General features: G+C 46.2%; 1 protein-coding gene across 1 annotated transcript in view; it reads left to right on the top strand.

The window, feature by feature from the left end:
- Positions 1 to 17,893, top strand: part of LOC135054495 (zinc finger protein 271-like) — a 114,023-nt gene that overhangs the window by 18,989 nt on the left and 77,141 nt on the right. Inside the window, exons 2-5 of the mRNA XM_063957611.1 lie at positions 5,830 to 6,021; positions 7,572 to 7,650; positions 7,771 to 7,868; positions 8,003 to 8,630. Of these exons, the coding sequence (XP_063813681.1) occupies positions 7,617 to 7,650; positions 7,771 to 7,868; positions 8,003 to 8,630 (760 nt within the window). The 5' untranslated portion in view covers positions 5,830 to 6,021; positions 7,572 to 7,616. The remainder of the gene's footprint in view (positions 1 to 5,829; positions 6,022 to 7,571; positions 7,651 to 7,770; positions 7,869 to 8,002; positions 8,631 to 17,893) is intronic.

Below are 17,893 nucleotides of genomic sequence, written 5' to 3'. Positions count from 1 at the left end.
TATGACATGTTAAAAGTAAAACACATCATTAAACAAACTTTTAAACAGTCCGTAACATGGCGCTGGGCACGAGGGTTAACCCCTTCAGTGCCGCAGACGCCATTATACGTGTGGCTGGCTAGTCTCTCCGGCCACAGGTGGTTTTACCTGTTCCAGGATCTACCGCCTTAAAGGAGCCGGCTGATAGAAAAATTGATAATACACTTAAATGTACACTACCACTATTGCTACTGCGTGGATTGCAAAGGCTATAGTAAAGTGGTCGGCTACCTTACTTGTGGATTTGGATACAATGGACAGGGATGACGTTGCTTTATATTTACGCAACATACATGATTCTGCAGGTTTTATGGTAGAATTCATGAAAGACCTGGGTTCCATGGCTACGGGAATCTCTTCCATGTCTGTTTCAGCTCGTCAGGGACTGTGGCTGCGCCAGTGGTTGGCCAACGCGGAATCCAGGAAAAGTGTGGAGTCCCTACCCTATACAGGTCAGGCTCTCTTTGGAGAAGCTGTTGATGCGTGGATATCCATGGCTACAGCGGGTAAGTCTCCGTTTCTTCCCTCAGCAGCACCTACTCCGAAGAAATCCTTCTCTTCATCAGCAACACAGTCCTTTCGGCCTAACAAGCCTAGAAAGGCCAGATCATCCAATACCTTCTTTAGGGGTGGTCGAGTTAAGTCCAAGAAATCTGCCGCTGCAGGTTCCCAGGATCAAAAGCCTGCTTCAGGTACGCCAAAGTCCTCCGCATGACGGTGGATGGGGGGGCCTGGAGATGGGGCCAGTGGGAGCCAGACTCAGACACTTCAGTCACGTCTGGGTATTGTCCGGCCTGGATCCCTGGGTGATAGATATTGTATCTCAGGGATACAGGCTGGAATTTCAAAGTCTCCCTTCTCATCGCTTTTTCAAATCAGGCTTGCCGACTCTGTTGGCAGACAGCACTGTACTACAAGACAATGTCCAAAAGCTGGTGGAGGCACAGGTCATTGTACCAGTACCACCTCACATGCAGAACAAAGGTTATTATTCGAACCTTTTCCTGGTACCGAAACCGGATAGTTTGATCAGGCCCATTCTAAACCTAAAATCATTGAACCCCTTTCTAAAGGAGTTCAAGTTCAAGATGGAGTCTCAGGGCGGTGATATCAGGTCTGGAAGAGGGGGAATTCCTGGTATCCCTGGATATCAAGGATGCGTACTTCCACATTCCGATCTGGCTGTCGCATTAGGCTTATCTCCATTTTGCATTGCTGGACTGTCATTTCCAGTTCCAGGCCTTGCCATTCGGCCTCTCAACAGCACCGAGGGTGTTCACCAAGGTGATGGCAGGTGATGATTCTCCTCTGCAAACACGGGGTGAACATCATTCCATATCTGGACGATCTGCTGATAAAGGCATCGTCCAAGGAGAAGCTGCTGCAATCCATTGTTCTCACAACACGCCTCCTCAGGAGTCATGGTTGGATTCTGAACCTTCCAAATTCACATTTGGAACCAACCCAGAGGTTGTCCTTTCTGGGAATGATCCTGGACACGGAAGTGCAAAAGGTGTTTCTTCCGCAGGAAAAGGTGTTGGTGATACAAACTTTGGTCCGTGATGTCCTGAAGCAAGCCCCGGTGTCGGTTCATCAATGCATTCGCCTATTGGGAAAGATGGTGGCCTCTTACGAGGCTCTCCAGTACGGGAGGTTCCACGCTCGGACCTTCCAACTAGATCTTCTGGACAAGTGGTCGGGATCTCATCTCCACATGCACCAGAGAATTTGTCTGTCCCCTAAAGGCAAGGATTTCACTCCTCTGGTGGCTCCAATTGCCTCACCTTCTGTAGGGCCGCAGGTTCGGGATTCAGTACTGGGTCCTTCTAACCACGGATGCGAGCCTTCGGGGCTGGTGAACAGTCACTCAAGGAGTAATCTTCCAAGGACGGTGGTCAAGCCTGGAAGCCGGCCTGCCCATCAACATCCTGGAACTAAGAGCCGTCTACAACGGGCTTCTTCAAGCGGCCCTTCTTCTAAGAAATCGGGCCATTCAAGTGCAGTCGGACAACGTAACAACAGTGGCTTACATAAACCAACACAGCGGAACGAAGACCAGAGCGGCAATGTAAGAGGTGACAAGAGGGTGTAGTATGGTTTGCCGGCGGTCGGGGTCCCGGCGACCAGCATACCGGCGCCGGAATCCCGAATGCCGGCATACTGACAGCTGGGTGAGCGCAAATGAGCCCCTTGTGGGCTCGCTGCGCTTGCCACACTTCGGGCACGGTGGCGCGATCTATTCTCCCTCCAGGGGGTCGAGGACCCCCAAGAGGGAGAAAAGATGTCGGTATGCCGGCAGTCGGGATTCCGGCGCCGGTATGGTGGTCGCCGGGAGCCAGGCAACCTGAAGACAGAAAAGCACGCGTTGGCGCTGTCAGCCATCATCATTCTGGGAGTAGACAATTGGGAAGCAGTCTTCCTCAGCAGACACGATCTCCATCCAGGGGAGTGGGGTCTCCATCCGGAGGTGTTCACGGAAATAAAGGACCTTTGGGGTTTGCCCCAAATAGACATGATGGCCTCTTGTCTCAACAAAAAGCTTCAGCATTATTGTTCCAGGTCGAGGGACCCACAGGCAGTGGCAGTGGACGCCCTGGTGTCTCCCTGGGTGTTCCGGTCAGTGTACGTGTTTCCACCACTCCCACTCATCCCAAGAATCCTAAAGCTCATAAGGAGAACATAGGTTCAAGCGATCCTCATTGCCCCAGACTGACCAAGAAGGGCTTGGTATGCGGACCTTCTGAATCTACTGCAAGAAGATCCGAGGCCTCTTCCTCTTCGGGAGGACCTGCTGCAGAATGGGCCATTCGTCTATCAAGACTTACCGCGGCTACGTTTGACGGTATGGAAGTTAAGCGCCTGATACTTGTTCGGAAGGGTATTCCGAAGAAGATTATTCCGACCCTCATACAGGCTAGGAAAGGGGTAACGTCTAAACATTACCATCGTATTTGGAAGAAATATGTCTCTTGGTGTAAATTCAAGAAGTTTCCTATGGTGGAGTTTCAACTGGGACGTTTCCTCTTATTCCTGCAAGCAGGAGTGGATATGGGCCTGAGGTTGGGATCTGTAAAGGTCCAGATTTTGTCCCTATCCATTTTCTTTCAGAAACAATTGGCTGCCCTCCCTGAGGTTCAGACCTTTTTGAAGGGAGTTCTGCATATCCAACCTCCCTTTGTACCGCCTACGGCGCCTTGGGACCTTAACGTGGTGTTGCAGTTCCTCCAGTCGGATTGGTTTGAGCATCTACAGGAGGTAGAGGTCAAATTTCTTACATGGAAGGCGGTCACGTTGTTGGCCTTAGCTTCTGCTAGATGTGTGTCCGAGCTGGGGGCTTTATACTGTAAAAGCCCTTACTTGATCTTCCACGAAGACAGAGCTGAGCTCCGGACACGTCAGCAGTTTCTTACGAATGTTGTATCAGCATTTCAGATCAACCAACCTATTGTGGTGCCACCGTGCCAGTGGCTACTGACTCCTAAATAACATCAAAGTCCTTGGATGTTGTAAGGGCTCTGAAGATATATGTGAAGAGAACTTCTCGTCACAGAAAGTCAGACTCTCTGTTTGTCCTATATTATCCCAAGAGGATTGGGTGTCCTGCTTCTAAGCAGACGATCTCTTGCTGGATCAGGTTCACTATCCAGCATGCTTATTCTACGGCAGGACTGTCGTGTCCAAAATCTGTTACGGCCCACTCTACTCGTAAGGTGGGGTCTTCCTGGGCGGCTGCCCGGGGTGTCTTGGCAGTTCAACTTTGCAGAGCTGCAACTTGGTCTGGGTCGAACACGTTTCCAAAATTTTACAAGTACGATACTTTGGCCTCTGATGATCTGAAGTTCAGTCAATCAGTTCTGTAGGAGCCTCCGCGCTCTCCCTCCCATTCTGGGAGCTTTAGTACATCCCCATGGTACTAATGTGGACCCCAGCATCCTCTAGGACGTAAGAGAAAATAGGATTTTGGTTACTTACCGGTAAATCCTTTTCTCGTAGTCCATAGAGCAGTGATTTTCAACCTTTTTTTAGGCACGGCACACCGAATAATATTTTAAAATTCCCAGGGCACACCATCAGTTCCCCACAGAAAAAAAACAAAAAACACACATTGGCCCTCACAGTAAAGAAAAATCCACACATACATTGGCCTACACAGTTGCTCCCCACATAAATCATGTTGCTCACACATAAATCAATCACATTTCTCCCCACATAAATCGTATTGCTCCCCACATTAATTATTCACATTGTTCCCCCCATAAATCCATATAAATCCTTATTCTCCCCACATAAATCTTATTGTTCCCCACAGGAGAAATAAAATAACAAATATTAGCCCCTACCGGTCAGCTGTCCTCCTCCCTGTCCCTCGGTTGCGGGCGTTCATAGTGGAGTGCTGCAAATACTGAGCAGGGGGCGGTTGGGCAGGTGTGGATGTGGGTTGGCAAGGAAAGCTGTGTATGCAGGCGGGAACTGGAAGATGTGTAAGCAGGCAAGTGGGCTGGCTGGGTGGTAGACGCGGCAGCAGTGACCTATGATATCACACCGCCGCGTCTTCAAGTCATAGGTCACGGCCGGAGCATGACTGATCCTCTAAAAAGAGCCCGGGCCAACAGTTCACTCTGAAGGTGCAGGACACTGCTCTGGCTCCGCGGCACACCTTGCAACTGGTCGCGGCACACTAGTGTGCCACGGCACACTGGTTGAAAAAGCCTGCCATAGAGGATGCTGAGCGCCCGCCCAGCGCTTCGTATTCCTGCAAATGTTATTTGTTTCAGTACAACTTCGTTTTAGTTGAGTACTGCATTGTTACTTGGTAAGTAATGTTTCAGCAGTTGCTGAATGTTCAAGATACATTAGCTTGGTTTGCCTTGTATGTGTGAGCTGGTACGAATCTTACCACTATCTGTGTATAATCCTTCTCTCGAAGATGTCCGCCTCCTCGGGCACAGTTTCTAGACTGAGTCTGGTAGGAGGGGCATAGAGGGAGGAGCCAGCCCACACTCTTAAACTGCCAATGGCTCCTGGTGGACCCGTCTATACCCCGTGGTACTAATGTGGACCCCAGCATCCTCTACGGACTACGAGAAAAGGATTTACCGGTAGGTAACAAAAATCCTATTTAAACAGGAGGTGCGGCCTGTTGTGCGACTAAATAGTATCTGGAATCTGAGGGGATCTGGGAGCGTCACAGTGACATCACTTATATCTATAGTAATAATACAGGGACATGACTGGGGATGTGAGGGGATCTGGAAGTGTCACTATGAGATCACTTATATTTATAGTAATAATATAGGGACATGACTGGGGAGGTGAGGGAATCTGGGAGCATCACAGTGACAATACTTATATCTATAGGCCATGACTGTGTAGGTGAGAGGATCTGGAAGTGTCACAATTACATCACTTGTATCTTTAGTAATAATACATGTACATGACTGGGGAGGACTGGGGAGGTGAGAGGATATGGGAGTGTCACAGTGACATCACTTATATCTATAGTAATAATACATGTACATGACTGGGGAGGTGAGAGGATATGGGAGTGTCACAGTGACATCACTTATATCTATAGTAATAATACAGGGACATGACTGGGGAGGTGAGGGGATCTGGGAGTTTCACAGTGACATCACTTATATCTATAGTAATAATATAGGGACATTACTGGGGAAGTGAGGGGATCTGGGAACGTCACAGTGACATCACTTATATCATTAGTAATAATATAGGGACATGACTGGGGAGCTCCATTTTGACTTTTTAATGAACAGTTCTCCCAATACACAGGATTACATAGTAGTGAAGAAGACATCCGGTAAGTGTGAGACACCCAGCAGCCATCACCGTGTGTCAGGAGGACTGAGCAGTTCCCAGAGCTCCATCACGGTGTCTCCACTTCACTCACTGATACATGAGAGACACAATGACCAGAAGATCCTGGAACTCACCAGCAAGAACATTCAGCTGCTGACTGGAGAGGTGACTGCTGGGAATGGGGCATTATACAGTAACACCAGGAGATGTGTCTGGGTGATGACTGGAGAGGTGACTGCTGGGAATGGGACATTATACAGTAACACCAGGGGATGTGTCTGGGTGATGACTGGAGAGGTGACTGCTGGGAATGGGACATTATACAGTAACACCAGGGGATGTGTCTGTGTGATGACTGGAGAGGTGACTGCTGGGAATGGGGCATTATACAGTAATACCAGGGGATGTGTCTGGGTGATGACTGGAGAGGTAACTGCTGGGAGTGGGGCATTATACAGTAATACCAGGGGATGTGTCTGGGTGATGACTGGAGAGGTAACTGCTGGGAATGGGACATTATACAGTTATACCGGGGGATGTGTCTAGGTGATGACTGGAGAGGTGAGTGCTATGAATGTGACATTATACAGTAACATCGGGGGATGTGTCTGGGTGATGACTGGTGAGGTGACTGCTGGGAATGGGAAATTATACAGTAACACCAGGGCACGTGTCTGGGTGGTGACTGCTGGGAATGGGACATTATACAGTAACACCAGGGGATGTGTCTGGGTGATGACTGGTGAGGTGACTGCTGGGAATGGGACATTATACAGTAACACTAGGGCACGTGTCTGGGTGGTGACTGCTGGGAATGGGGCATTATACAGTGACACCAGGGGACGTTTCAGGGTGGTGACTGGAGAGGTGACTGCTGGGAATGGGACATTATACAGTAACACCAGGGTATGTGTCTGGGTGATGACTGGAGAGGTGACTGCTGGTAACGGGACATTATACAGTAACACCAGGGGATGTGTCTGGGTGATGACTGGAGAGGTGACTGCTGGGAATGGGACATTATACAGTAACACCAGGGGATGTGTCTGGGTGATGACTGGAGAGGTGACTGCTGGGAATGGGACATTATACAGTAACACCAGGGGATGTGTCTGGGTGATGACTGGAGAGGTGACTGCTGGGAATGGGACATTATACAGTAACACCAGGGGATGTGTCTGGGTGATGACTGGAGAGGTGACTGCTGGGAATGGCACATTATACAGTAACACCAGGGGATGTGTCTGGGTGATGACTGTAGAGGTGACTGCTGGGAATGGGACATTATACAGTAACACCAGGGGATGTGTCTGGGCGATAACTGGAGGGGTGACTGCTGGGAATGGGACATTATACAGTAATACCAGGGGATGCGTCTGGGCGATGACTGGAGAGGTTACTGCTTGGAATGGTACATTATACAGTAACACCAGGGGGTGTGTCTGGGTGATGACTGGAGAGGTGACTGCTTGGAATGGTACATTATACAGTAACACCAGGGGATGTGTCTGGGTGATGACTGGAGAGGTGACTGCTTAGAATGGTACATTATACAGTAACACCAGGGGATGTGTCTGGGTGATGACTGGAGAGGCGACTGCTGGGAATGGTACATTATACAGTAACACCAGGGGATGTGTCTGGGTGATGACTGTATCACTGTGTGTCAGGTGCCTATAAGGTGTCAGGATGTCACAGTCTATGTCTCCATGCAGGAGGTGAAGTATATAGAGGAACACAGGGGTCTGTACAAGGACGTGATGATGGAGAATCACTGGCCCCTCACATCACTGGGTAAGAGGAGACTGTCATGTATTGTACAGGGGAGAGCAGGTATAGGAGCCCCTATATATACACACATCATCTGATAATCACATATATACACTGTACTCAGTCACTGTGTGTCTCCTACAGATGGACCCAGTAACAGAGATACCCCAAAGAGATGTCCCCGTCCTCTGTATTCCCAGGATTGTACAGAGGAGAATCACAAGACCCCACAGGAGGATCAGGTAGGTGGGATTTAGGGTCTCACCCATATACCAAAGAGACTTTCACTATATGATCTGTAGAGGATGTGTCTAATACAGTAATATTAAACTGTTTATTCCCAATGAAATCACACCTTATTTTATGGTTTATTTAGAGTGAAGATCTGGCTAAAGATATAGAGGTAGAAAAAGAGACGTATGTGACTGATATAAAGGCAGAAGATATAGAGAGAGAAGAAGAGACGTATGTGACTGATATAAAGGCAGAAGATATAGAGGGAGAAGAAGAGACGTATGTGACAGATATGAAGGCAGAAGATATAGATGGAGAAGAAAAGATGTCTGTGACTGATATGAAGGCAGAAGATACAGAGGGAGAAGAAGCGACGTATGTGACTGATATAAAGGCAGAAGATACAGAGAGAGAAGAGGAGACGTATGTGACTGATATAAAGGCAGAAGATATAGAGGGAGAAGAAGAGACGTATGTGACTGATATGAAGGCAGAAGATACAGAGGGAGAAGAGGAGATGTATGTGACTGATATAAAGGCAGAAGATATAGAGGGAGAAGAAGAGACGTATGTGACTGATATAAAGGCAGAAGATATAGCGGGAGAAGAAGAGACGTATGTGACTGATATAAAGGCAGAAGATACAAAGGGAGAAGAAGAGATGTATGTGACTGATATGAAGGCAGAAGATATACAGGGAGAAGAAGAGACGTATGTGAGGGGTGATCAGCAGTGTAAGGAGGAGGAGATCCCTACAGATATCAGCACAGGTGAGTATTAATCAGTTATTACAACCCAGTCACACATTTTCTTGCTTAGTCACTATAACAATATTTTATGCACGTCTTCGACTTTTCAGTCAGACCTGGGTCAGTTCAGACCTGAATCCCTGGGTGTTGGAAATAGTTTCCCAGGGTTACAAATTGGAATTCGAGGAGGTGCCCCCGCGCCGAGTTTTCAAATCGGCCCTACCAGCTTCCACATCGGAAAGGGATATAGTGTTAGCTGCAATTCAAACGCTGTGTATACAGCAAGTGATAATCAAGGTTCCCCTGCACCAGCAGGGAAGAGGTTACTACTCAACCCTATTTGTGGTCCCGAAACCGGACGGTTCGGTCAGACCTATTTTGAATCTGAAATCCCTAAACCTGTACATAAAAAGATTCAAATTCAAAATGGAATCACTCAGAGCGATAATAGCCAACATGGAGGAGGGGGAGTTGATGGTGTCTCTGGACATAAATGATGCATACCTTCATGTCCCCATATATGCCCCCCATCAGGAATACCTGAGATTCACTGTACAGGATTGTCATTACCAATTTCAGACATTGCCGTTTGGACTTTCCACGGCCCCGAGGATTTTCACCAAGATAATGGCGGAAATTATGGTGGTCCTGCGCAAGCATGGAGTCACAATTATCCCATACTTGGATGATCTCCTGATAAAAGCGAGATCAAGGGAGAAATTGCTGAGCAGTGTGGCGCTCTCTCTGAGAGTGCTCCAGCAACACGGTTGGATTCTAAATCTACCGAAGTCACAGTTGATTCCGACAACTCGACTACCGTTCCTAGGTATGATACTGGATACAGAACAAATGAAGGTCTTCCTCCCAATAGAGAAAGCCCAGGACATCCAGAACATGGTCAGAGACCTGCTAAAACCGAAAAGGGTGTCAGTTCACCAATGCACTCGAGTTCTGGGAAAAATGGTGGCGGCCTACGAGGCCATTCCCTTCGGAAGGTTCCATGCAAGGACTTTTCAATGGGACCTTCTGGACAAATGGTCCGGGTCCCATCTGCACTTACATTGGAAAATAACTCTGTCCCCAGGTGCCAGAGTGTCTCTCCTGTGGTGGTTGCAAAGTGCTCACCTGCTGGAGGGTCGCAGATTCGGAATTCAGAATTGGATCCTGGTTACCACGGATGCGAGCCTCCGAGGATGGGGAGCGGTCACACAAGGAAAAAAATTTCAGGGTCTTCGGTCAGACCAGGAGTCCTGTCTACACATCAATGTGTTGGAACTCAGGGCCATTTACAACGGCCTTCGACAAGCGGAGAGTCTTCTTCGAAACCTACCGGTTCTGATTCAATCAGACAATGTCACAGCAGTGGCTCATGTGAACCGCCAAGGCGGGACAAGAAGCAGAGTCGTGATGGCGGAAGCCACAAGGATTCTTCGCTGGGCGGAAAATCATGTAAGCGCTCTGTCGGCTGTCTTCATTCCGGGAGTGGACAACTGGGAAGCAGACTTCCTCAGCAGACACGATCTCCATCCAGGAGAGTGGGGACTTCATCAAGAAGTCTTTGCAGACATAACACGTCTTTGGGGAACTCCTCAAATAGACATGATGGCGTCACGCCTCAACAAAAAGCTTTGGAGGTATTGTGCCAGGTCTCGGGACCCTCAGGCAGTGGCAGTAGATGCTCTGAAAACACCGTGGCTGTTCAAATCGGTCTACGTGTTCCTCCTCTTCCTCTCATCACAAAAGTGTTGAGGATCATAAGGCAAAGAAACGTACAGACAATACTCGTTGTCCCAGACTGGCTTTGAAGGGCCTGCTACTCAGATCTACAATAGATGCTCACAGGAGATCCCTGGCCTCTTCCTTTGAGGGAAGACCTGTTGCAACAGGTGCCCTGTGTATTTCAAGACTTACCGCTGTTACGTTTGACGGCATGGAGGTTGAACGCCGAATCCTAGCGAAAAAGGGGATTCCGGAAGAGGTCATCCCTACTTTAATAAAGGCTAGGAAGGAGGTGACGGTTCAGCATTATCACCGTATCTGGCGAAAGTATGTGTCTTGGTGTGAGACCAAGAATGCACTGACAATGCTAAATTCCTTTGTCGTATAAACAACCCTTTATGAAGCTAAGAACACTGTACGCTGTTTACTTAAGAAGTACCGTAATGGTACGCTATCTGCGTAGCGATCGCTCAGCCGTAGGCGAGACGCTCAAGCGTCACGTTCGCTCACGGCCCAGTGATCACAGGACACGTTATTGGTTATGTCTAGGGGAATGATTCGCTATGGCGTAGCTTACGCTCGAGACCACGAGGAGGTCACCAGCGATGCAGACGCTCACAACACTATACCTTTATGATAAAACCTTATACCAATGTAATACACTGAATACCTTAATGTGAGTACAGGGTGTAAGTGCAACCTTGTGTAACCTGACTAACTACAAAGCTGCTTGAGCGTCACCGACGCTCAAGTGAACACTTATCACTATAGAAAATACACAGATGCTGGTTTAGGTTCCAAGGCCTATTAACTGTATTGTATCTAATATACTTGTAAAAGGGGATAACAGTACAAATGATACACTACAATATAACAGAGACTTCCTAACCACAGAACTAAACAATAAATACAAAAGGACAATACTACTCTGACCTAAATGAAATACAATACAATACTATCTAATACAATACAATACTAGCCTAGTCTAGGGGAGATATGAGAGAACAGAACAGAGAGAGAGAGAGAGAGAGAGAGAGAGAGAGAGAGAGAGAGATGAGATGAGAGAAATTGGCTCACAGAAAGACAATGATTACGGAGAGAAACTTACGCACAAAGGGTATGATCGCCTGCGCCTCGATATCCAGCTCCCGGCTATCAGCAGATAACCGTTGATGAGAGAGTGAGTGCTGGATGTGGTCGGCCTGCCTATTTATGCCCCACACACAATGCAATCTCCTGGTCCTACAATCCCATTGTCCATTGGCCGAAGGAATTCGGCCCTGTATCATAACAAAAGGTCATAGGGTGATTCATACAGGTGGGCTGTGACGATTTCCAACAGCTCAGGTGGGTGGGAAACTGGGTTTCCCGCCGCATACCTGAGTATGTGTAATTAATAGAAATGGACATAAACTTCTTATGTCCATAACTATTCGCACGAGCGATTAATACGCTCCAAACCAACACCGGAATATTGCTAATTAAATACTCTTCCGATGGGTACCAAACACTGCTGTATGATTCCTGTTAGACCCTTCGTACGATATAAAGAGGGATTCCTCAGCTCTGGGACATTGTATTTTAACCAAACTTTCAGAATCTATCAAAGGGACCGTGATCTATAAACTACATTAATTGTGAACATTTGTAACGAATGAGTCGCACGCTACGACTACATAAACTCTACCGTAAACACGCATACCGCGCCTGCGAGTGCACGTTATTGCGGGTATGCGAATCCACGGGAGAGCGCATGCACGCGCAGCGCGGACCAGTGTGCGGTGCAAATATGGCAACGTGCATTGAGACATTTTTCTGACTTTGACAGTCCACCCTTTGGCAGTCAATAATAACTGCCACAAAACATTTAAGGAGAAAAATGTAAGTCAGGGGTTAATTGATTTCCATGGTTGGGTAGGGGAGGAGAGAGGAGAAGGTGTGAAGAGGGTATGACCTAGTGAGATAGCAGAAGCATGTGTGTATGAATCCATGTTTGGGGGGGTCATGTATCATCGTGCCGTACGTGTTGTAAATCAAGCTTCGAGGTATTGCGAAGTATACATTTGAATTCCTTCTTATCCTGTGGCACAGGTCTGTGGATGGGCTGTCAAACTTTACCGAGCTCATTTCGGATTTTGAACAAAATGGGGAGCACATTTTAGTTGATGATACATGAATGGGGGAGGTATGTGGTTGCTGATATCTGTGCCTGTATTCCCTATCGTCTATGTGTGTCGTTACCTGAGGGTTGTAGAGATGAAGATAAAGAACACTTACGAAAAATGCAATGATATTCTATGTCAGGGAAATGTACATCTGTCGTCGAAGTTGTTTTCGGTATCTGTTGAGAGTCGTCTTCTTTGCGCTGTATTGCTCCTTAGGCATGAGCAAATAGCTTTGTCTGAGCCATCAGATTTACAAAAATGTTGGGCTAGCGTGAGTTTAAAAATACTAGGGAAACTGGGGATCCATGGCAAAGTTCATCAAGTGTCCATATTTAAAGTTGTCAAATCTTCTTCTTCGGTGCTTGTCTGTTGTCTGTATACATCTCGTCTCGTCAGCTTCCTCGTCCAAGGGGGCCTTTGTATCTTGGAGAAAAGCAGAAAAACAGGTGAAAGAAACGGACCGTATAATCGCATTTTCATCACATTCTGGTTTCTATCATTGGGTCATAAATCAAATCCAGGTTAATTACAGTTTCCTCACTCCTTAGACTCATTACCTCAGGTAGTACTTTTCCAATACAACACAATCCTTCAGGGTTTGGGGCAAGCCGCTCATACGCCTTTCTCCCGCATATGAAATATGCGTCATCGGGGAGAACATAAGGGACGGAGAAGGACATGACCATGTTACAAACCTTCCAGGTGAAATCTCCTGACCCTAATTCTTCCAACTGCTTAATGCACGTATCGGTTTGTACGATATGTGCACAGTATCCTGGTGATACCTCTCCAACTCTAGTAATCCTATTCCCTAAGGTATATCGATACCGGAAAGATTTTCCTCTACTGGCTATGTGGCGTACGAGCTCTGTATCTGTAGGCATTCTATCTGCTCTGTGTGAAAAGGTCATGGTAAGGTTGCTCCATGACACTTCCCAATTTCCCGGTTTTCTGGGATTGGAGATGTTAAAACATAAGAGGGACCTATCCACATGGTATTGGTGGAGCTCCAAACTAGGAGGGCTGGAGATATTAAACCTCCGGTCCACCGGTCTCCCACCACTTAGCTCAAGTACCTCCCCTAACGTTAAAGGAAATGGTACTAGCCCTGATTTACTGTGACCCTGAGGTACTTGAGAGCATACCCAACAATCTGTTTGGTTTAACACGTTACCCACTAAGGAGTGATAGTCACTCAATGGATGCCGGTCCATATGGATATTAAAACTGGATTGGCATTTCTTTGTTACAGAGCCTACAGATACAACTTTCTTTTTGAACTAACATTCCTTCACAGTTGTTTACAAATAACATGGTTGTTAGATCGTGCCCGGTACTCGCCTTTGCTTGGTGATTGGGTTGCTATTGGAAATTTACACCTCCGTCTCAGTCATCAGGACCTTTCTGGATCCTTTCTCGACCTCACTGGTACTCTCACCGAAACAGACTGCTCTGGTCAACATCATGGTTAACGGGAAAATCCATGTCACAGTCTCTTGGGGCAAGTCCATCTTACAGGAGGAGAAAAGAAGAAATTTGTAAATGGGGTATAAGAAAATCAGTTTGAGGGGGAGAGAACTCGTTACGATAATAAGTTCTCTCGTCTTGTTGTTCTTCTTGTTCTGCTGTCCTCTCAAAGGTGTTGTCTCTCAGTCTTCAAAAACGATCATTCTGGTGATGCAATATTCCTTCCTAACCGACGATCTTTCTGTAAGGAGCAAAAATCTGGCATTACCATTGGTCCAACTGAGGGGTGACATACCATCTTTAAATCATGGAAACATGAGTGAGAAGAGAGAGAAAATAAAAACAAAAGAGATAGAGAACAATTCATGTGCATATATACATTACATAACTCGACAATAACCATCAATAAGAGAAGAGAAACAAAGCATTTTTAAATGTTGTCAACATTAAGAAAACATTGTCAGACTATTAGGCTGTCGTATCTACGTGTCTAATGGTTTCCTTGAGCAGTCCCTCCCCACCAGCACTTGCATTATTCCACTGTCTGTATCTGGCCAGAATACATTGTGGTGGATAGGTCATGCTGGGGTTTGGTAGACTTCTGCAAGGACCAAGCGAATATGCAATGTTCGAATTCTTACCAATAATCGTCAGAGATGGGGATAGAGAGAGAGAGAAAAAACATTTTTCACAAATACATTTACAACGTTTAACCTGGTCATTCCTGTGTCTTCAGTGAATGACCTCCCAATTTACTAACCATTACCTCAGGCTTACCATCCGTCGTATGATCACCTTTCTTGACTACCTATCATGGGTGTGGCTCAAAATTCCTCCTATCTGATCTCTGATTATAATGGTGTGTGCTGTAATTTTGCTCATTTCTTGGTCTAGGGGGTCTAACTTTATGTGGGTTATTACAGTTGTTGGCATAATGCCCTTCTCTTCTACAATTGTAACAAATCCTTGGCTTTCTCCATGTGCTAGGGGCCTGGGGTTCCGGTCGACTTGATGCATCCTCTAGTGCTTGGATGTTCAGTGTCATCAACCGCTCTCCCTGCGCTTCCCTGGTTCTTTGGATATTTCGGTCATGCTCGATAGCGGACTCTCTTAATGCCGCCACCGAGATACCTCTCCAATGAGGTATTGAAGTTTGTACCCTAATTTTTAGTGTGTCTTTCAAGTTGCTCGCTAATACGGACACAGCTACCTCTCTGTGGTGTACATTAGTTTCAATGTCATCTATACCAGTGTACCTAGCCATATCCTGCAGAGCCCGGTGAAAATACTCTTCTGCGGATTCACCTTCTTTTTGTCTTATTGTATAGATTTTATTCCACTTTGTTACTGTAGGAAAATATTCTTTCAACTGTAGGTTGATTCTTTTTACATTATCTTGGTTATACTCCTTTGTTAGTGGCACTTCCTCATCTAGCTTACAATCAGTGATAAATTTCAATGAATCAACATCGGGGGGTAAACATGCCCTCAAAACTGTCCTCCAATCTTTGTTACTTGGCTCTGCAGTATGTCCTAGCACTCTAATGTATCTTTGACAAGCAACTAAGTCTTTCCTGGGATCAGGAAATTCAGACAGAATTGCTCTTAATTCTGTTCGGGAAAAAGGGCAGTACATGGCGATGTTCCTGACAGGAGTGATTCCTGAAGAGTCAGTTTCCCCATTTGGTACTGCAATTATCCTAACAGGATTAAGTCCAGTAATGTCATTCTGAATTGATTCTAGGATATAAGGTACATTTGTTTGTGCGTGATGTATAATACCATACATACCTGTGGACACGACCTCACCTGACCCTCCATTAGGGGGTTTGATTACAGTTTTTACCGATTGGGTCGCGTCCACCTGGATGTCTTGTGTGATGGCTTCTGGAGGAGGTGCCGACATCGTTCTGGGTTCACTTTCTGGTTGGTGTTCCTGAGGAAAGTTTAACATGGGGTGCGACTTGCATGGGTTAATAGTTGTACATTCAACAGTATTACAATTATCTTTGTTACATTTATTACACTTATTCTTATCATCTATACTACAGTTGCTAAGAGCGTTTATATTGTTCACCCCTGTGCTTCTCTCCGCAATCATAATTCTCCCTGCTGCCACGTTTCTCCTCTCAAGATGAAAGTTAGGTATGTAAGTTACATTTCTCTGTATTTCACTTTCCTGTAGCCATAACTGCAAACAATCATCATGTTTGATTCGTCTCTTTGCTGATTTGATGAGACATATCCTTCGCCTTAAATTATGCAACACCTCTAAGTCAAAACTACCTATCCCGGGAAATGGTACCTTATCCCCCGCAGTCATTCGTGTCCATTCATCACAAAAGGTCTCAGAGTGGGGACCATATTTCCCCCACATTACTAACCGAGCAGACCCTCGGGGTCTGCAAGCCTCTGGAGTCTGAATCCTGACCTCCGACCGTCTCTGTATTGTGCACTTGGCTGCCATTGTGGACCTTTTTAACACAGAAAAAACTTCCTAAAATGCACCAAACACAGAAATCCTTAAAGCTCTTCCACTGAACTTCTTCTGCTCCGGGTATCTCCGTTCCGCCTTCTAGCAGACACGTGTAGCCGTTGCAGGCCCTATTTTTAGAGATTTTCCTGAGAAAATTCCCTTCCTTTTTCTTTACACAAATCACGCTTGCATGTGCTCCCTACAACACGTATGAGGGCAAGATTTACGCATGGATATACGACCTCATATCACGTTGCGTTATTGGTCACACATACAACCGTGCGGTCCAATCGTACCACTTATAGACACTTGTTGCCCATAAATGGTAGGATCATTGGAGTCTCCCTACTGTGCTCCAAACAGCCAGAGCGTAATACAACGAAAACTTCATCACACTCTGTTGCACGTTTTCACTCAGATCGTGCTCATCACGTTCCACATAGATCACAAAGTTCACAAAGCGGGATTATCACATAGATCACAAAGTCCACAAAGCGGGATTCAATACACTCATACCGTTTTCAACCCAATATCATTCTTATAGTTTTCTGATCAGAAAAAAAATCATTTCCCGTAGTCTGATAGCTCTCCCCAGAGGTATTACAGTAAAGTAAGGTATTTAAACTAAGTTTTGGAAAGCTGAAATCAATTTGTGCTATTTATCGCTTTGCGTTATTTACCGCGTTGCGCTACTTATTGCTTTGCGCTATTTATCGCCTTTTAATTATAACATTTGTGATTTGTTACATGAGCGTACACGGACGCTCCGTTGCGCTGCGTGCGTCGGCCTTTGGGTTGCGTACGCAAGTCTCAGTCTTTTGTTAGAGACACGTGTACGCACACCAAAGATCCACCGTAACCCGATTTATACGTTTATCAATGTAGATGATCCTTGATCATTTACCGCGCACCACACTGACCTTGTCTCTTGGCAAAGCTGTGTGTTTGTCTATATTTTAACTATGTTGCTTCTACTTAAATTATTGAAATAGCGACAAATCTCTCTCAGCACATTTATCAACTATAAAACTGGCAAACAGGATAGTGATATACGAAAAAAATGAAATACACGGATGGAAAAGAAATGCAGATATATATGTATACGTGCGTATATACGCAAGACAGAAGAAAAATACAGTTTTAAAAGACACAAGCGTTTTGTTCTTACCTCCTGGTCTCCGGATTCCTTCAGCACTCTTTATCTAAGCGAAGCAGACGCTTATCCCGCCAGCACTATGAGACAATCTCTCCCACCCTTTGCTGGGGGATAATGTCTGCTGATCTACCTAGTGCAGATGTGAGAAGTATAGGACGAGCCCGCAATTGACAATGCTAAATTCCTTTGTCGTATAAACAACCCTTTATGAAGCTAAGAACACTGTACGCTGTTTACTTAAGAAGTACCGTAATGGTACGCTATCTGCGTAGCGATCGCTCAGCCGTAGGCGAGACGCTCA

Source organism: Pseudophryne corroboree, chromosome 3 (genome assembly GCF_028390025.1).
Source record: "Pseudophryne corroboree isolate aPseCor3 chromosome 3, aPseCor3.hap2, whole genome shotgun sequence".
NCBI lineage: Eukaryota > Metazoa > Chordata > Amphibia > Anura > Myobatrachidae > Pseudophryne > Pseudophryne corroboree.
The sequence above is the reverse complement of the archived record's forward strand: the minus strand, read 5'-3'. Positions and strand labels throughout refer to the sequence as shown.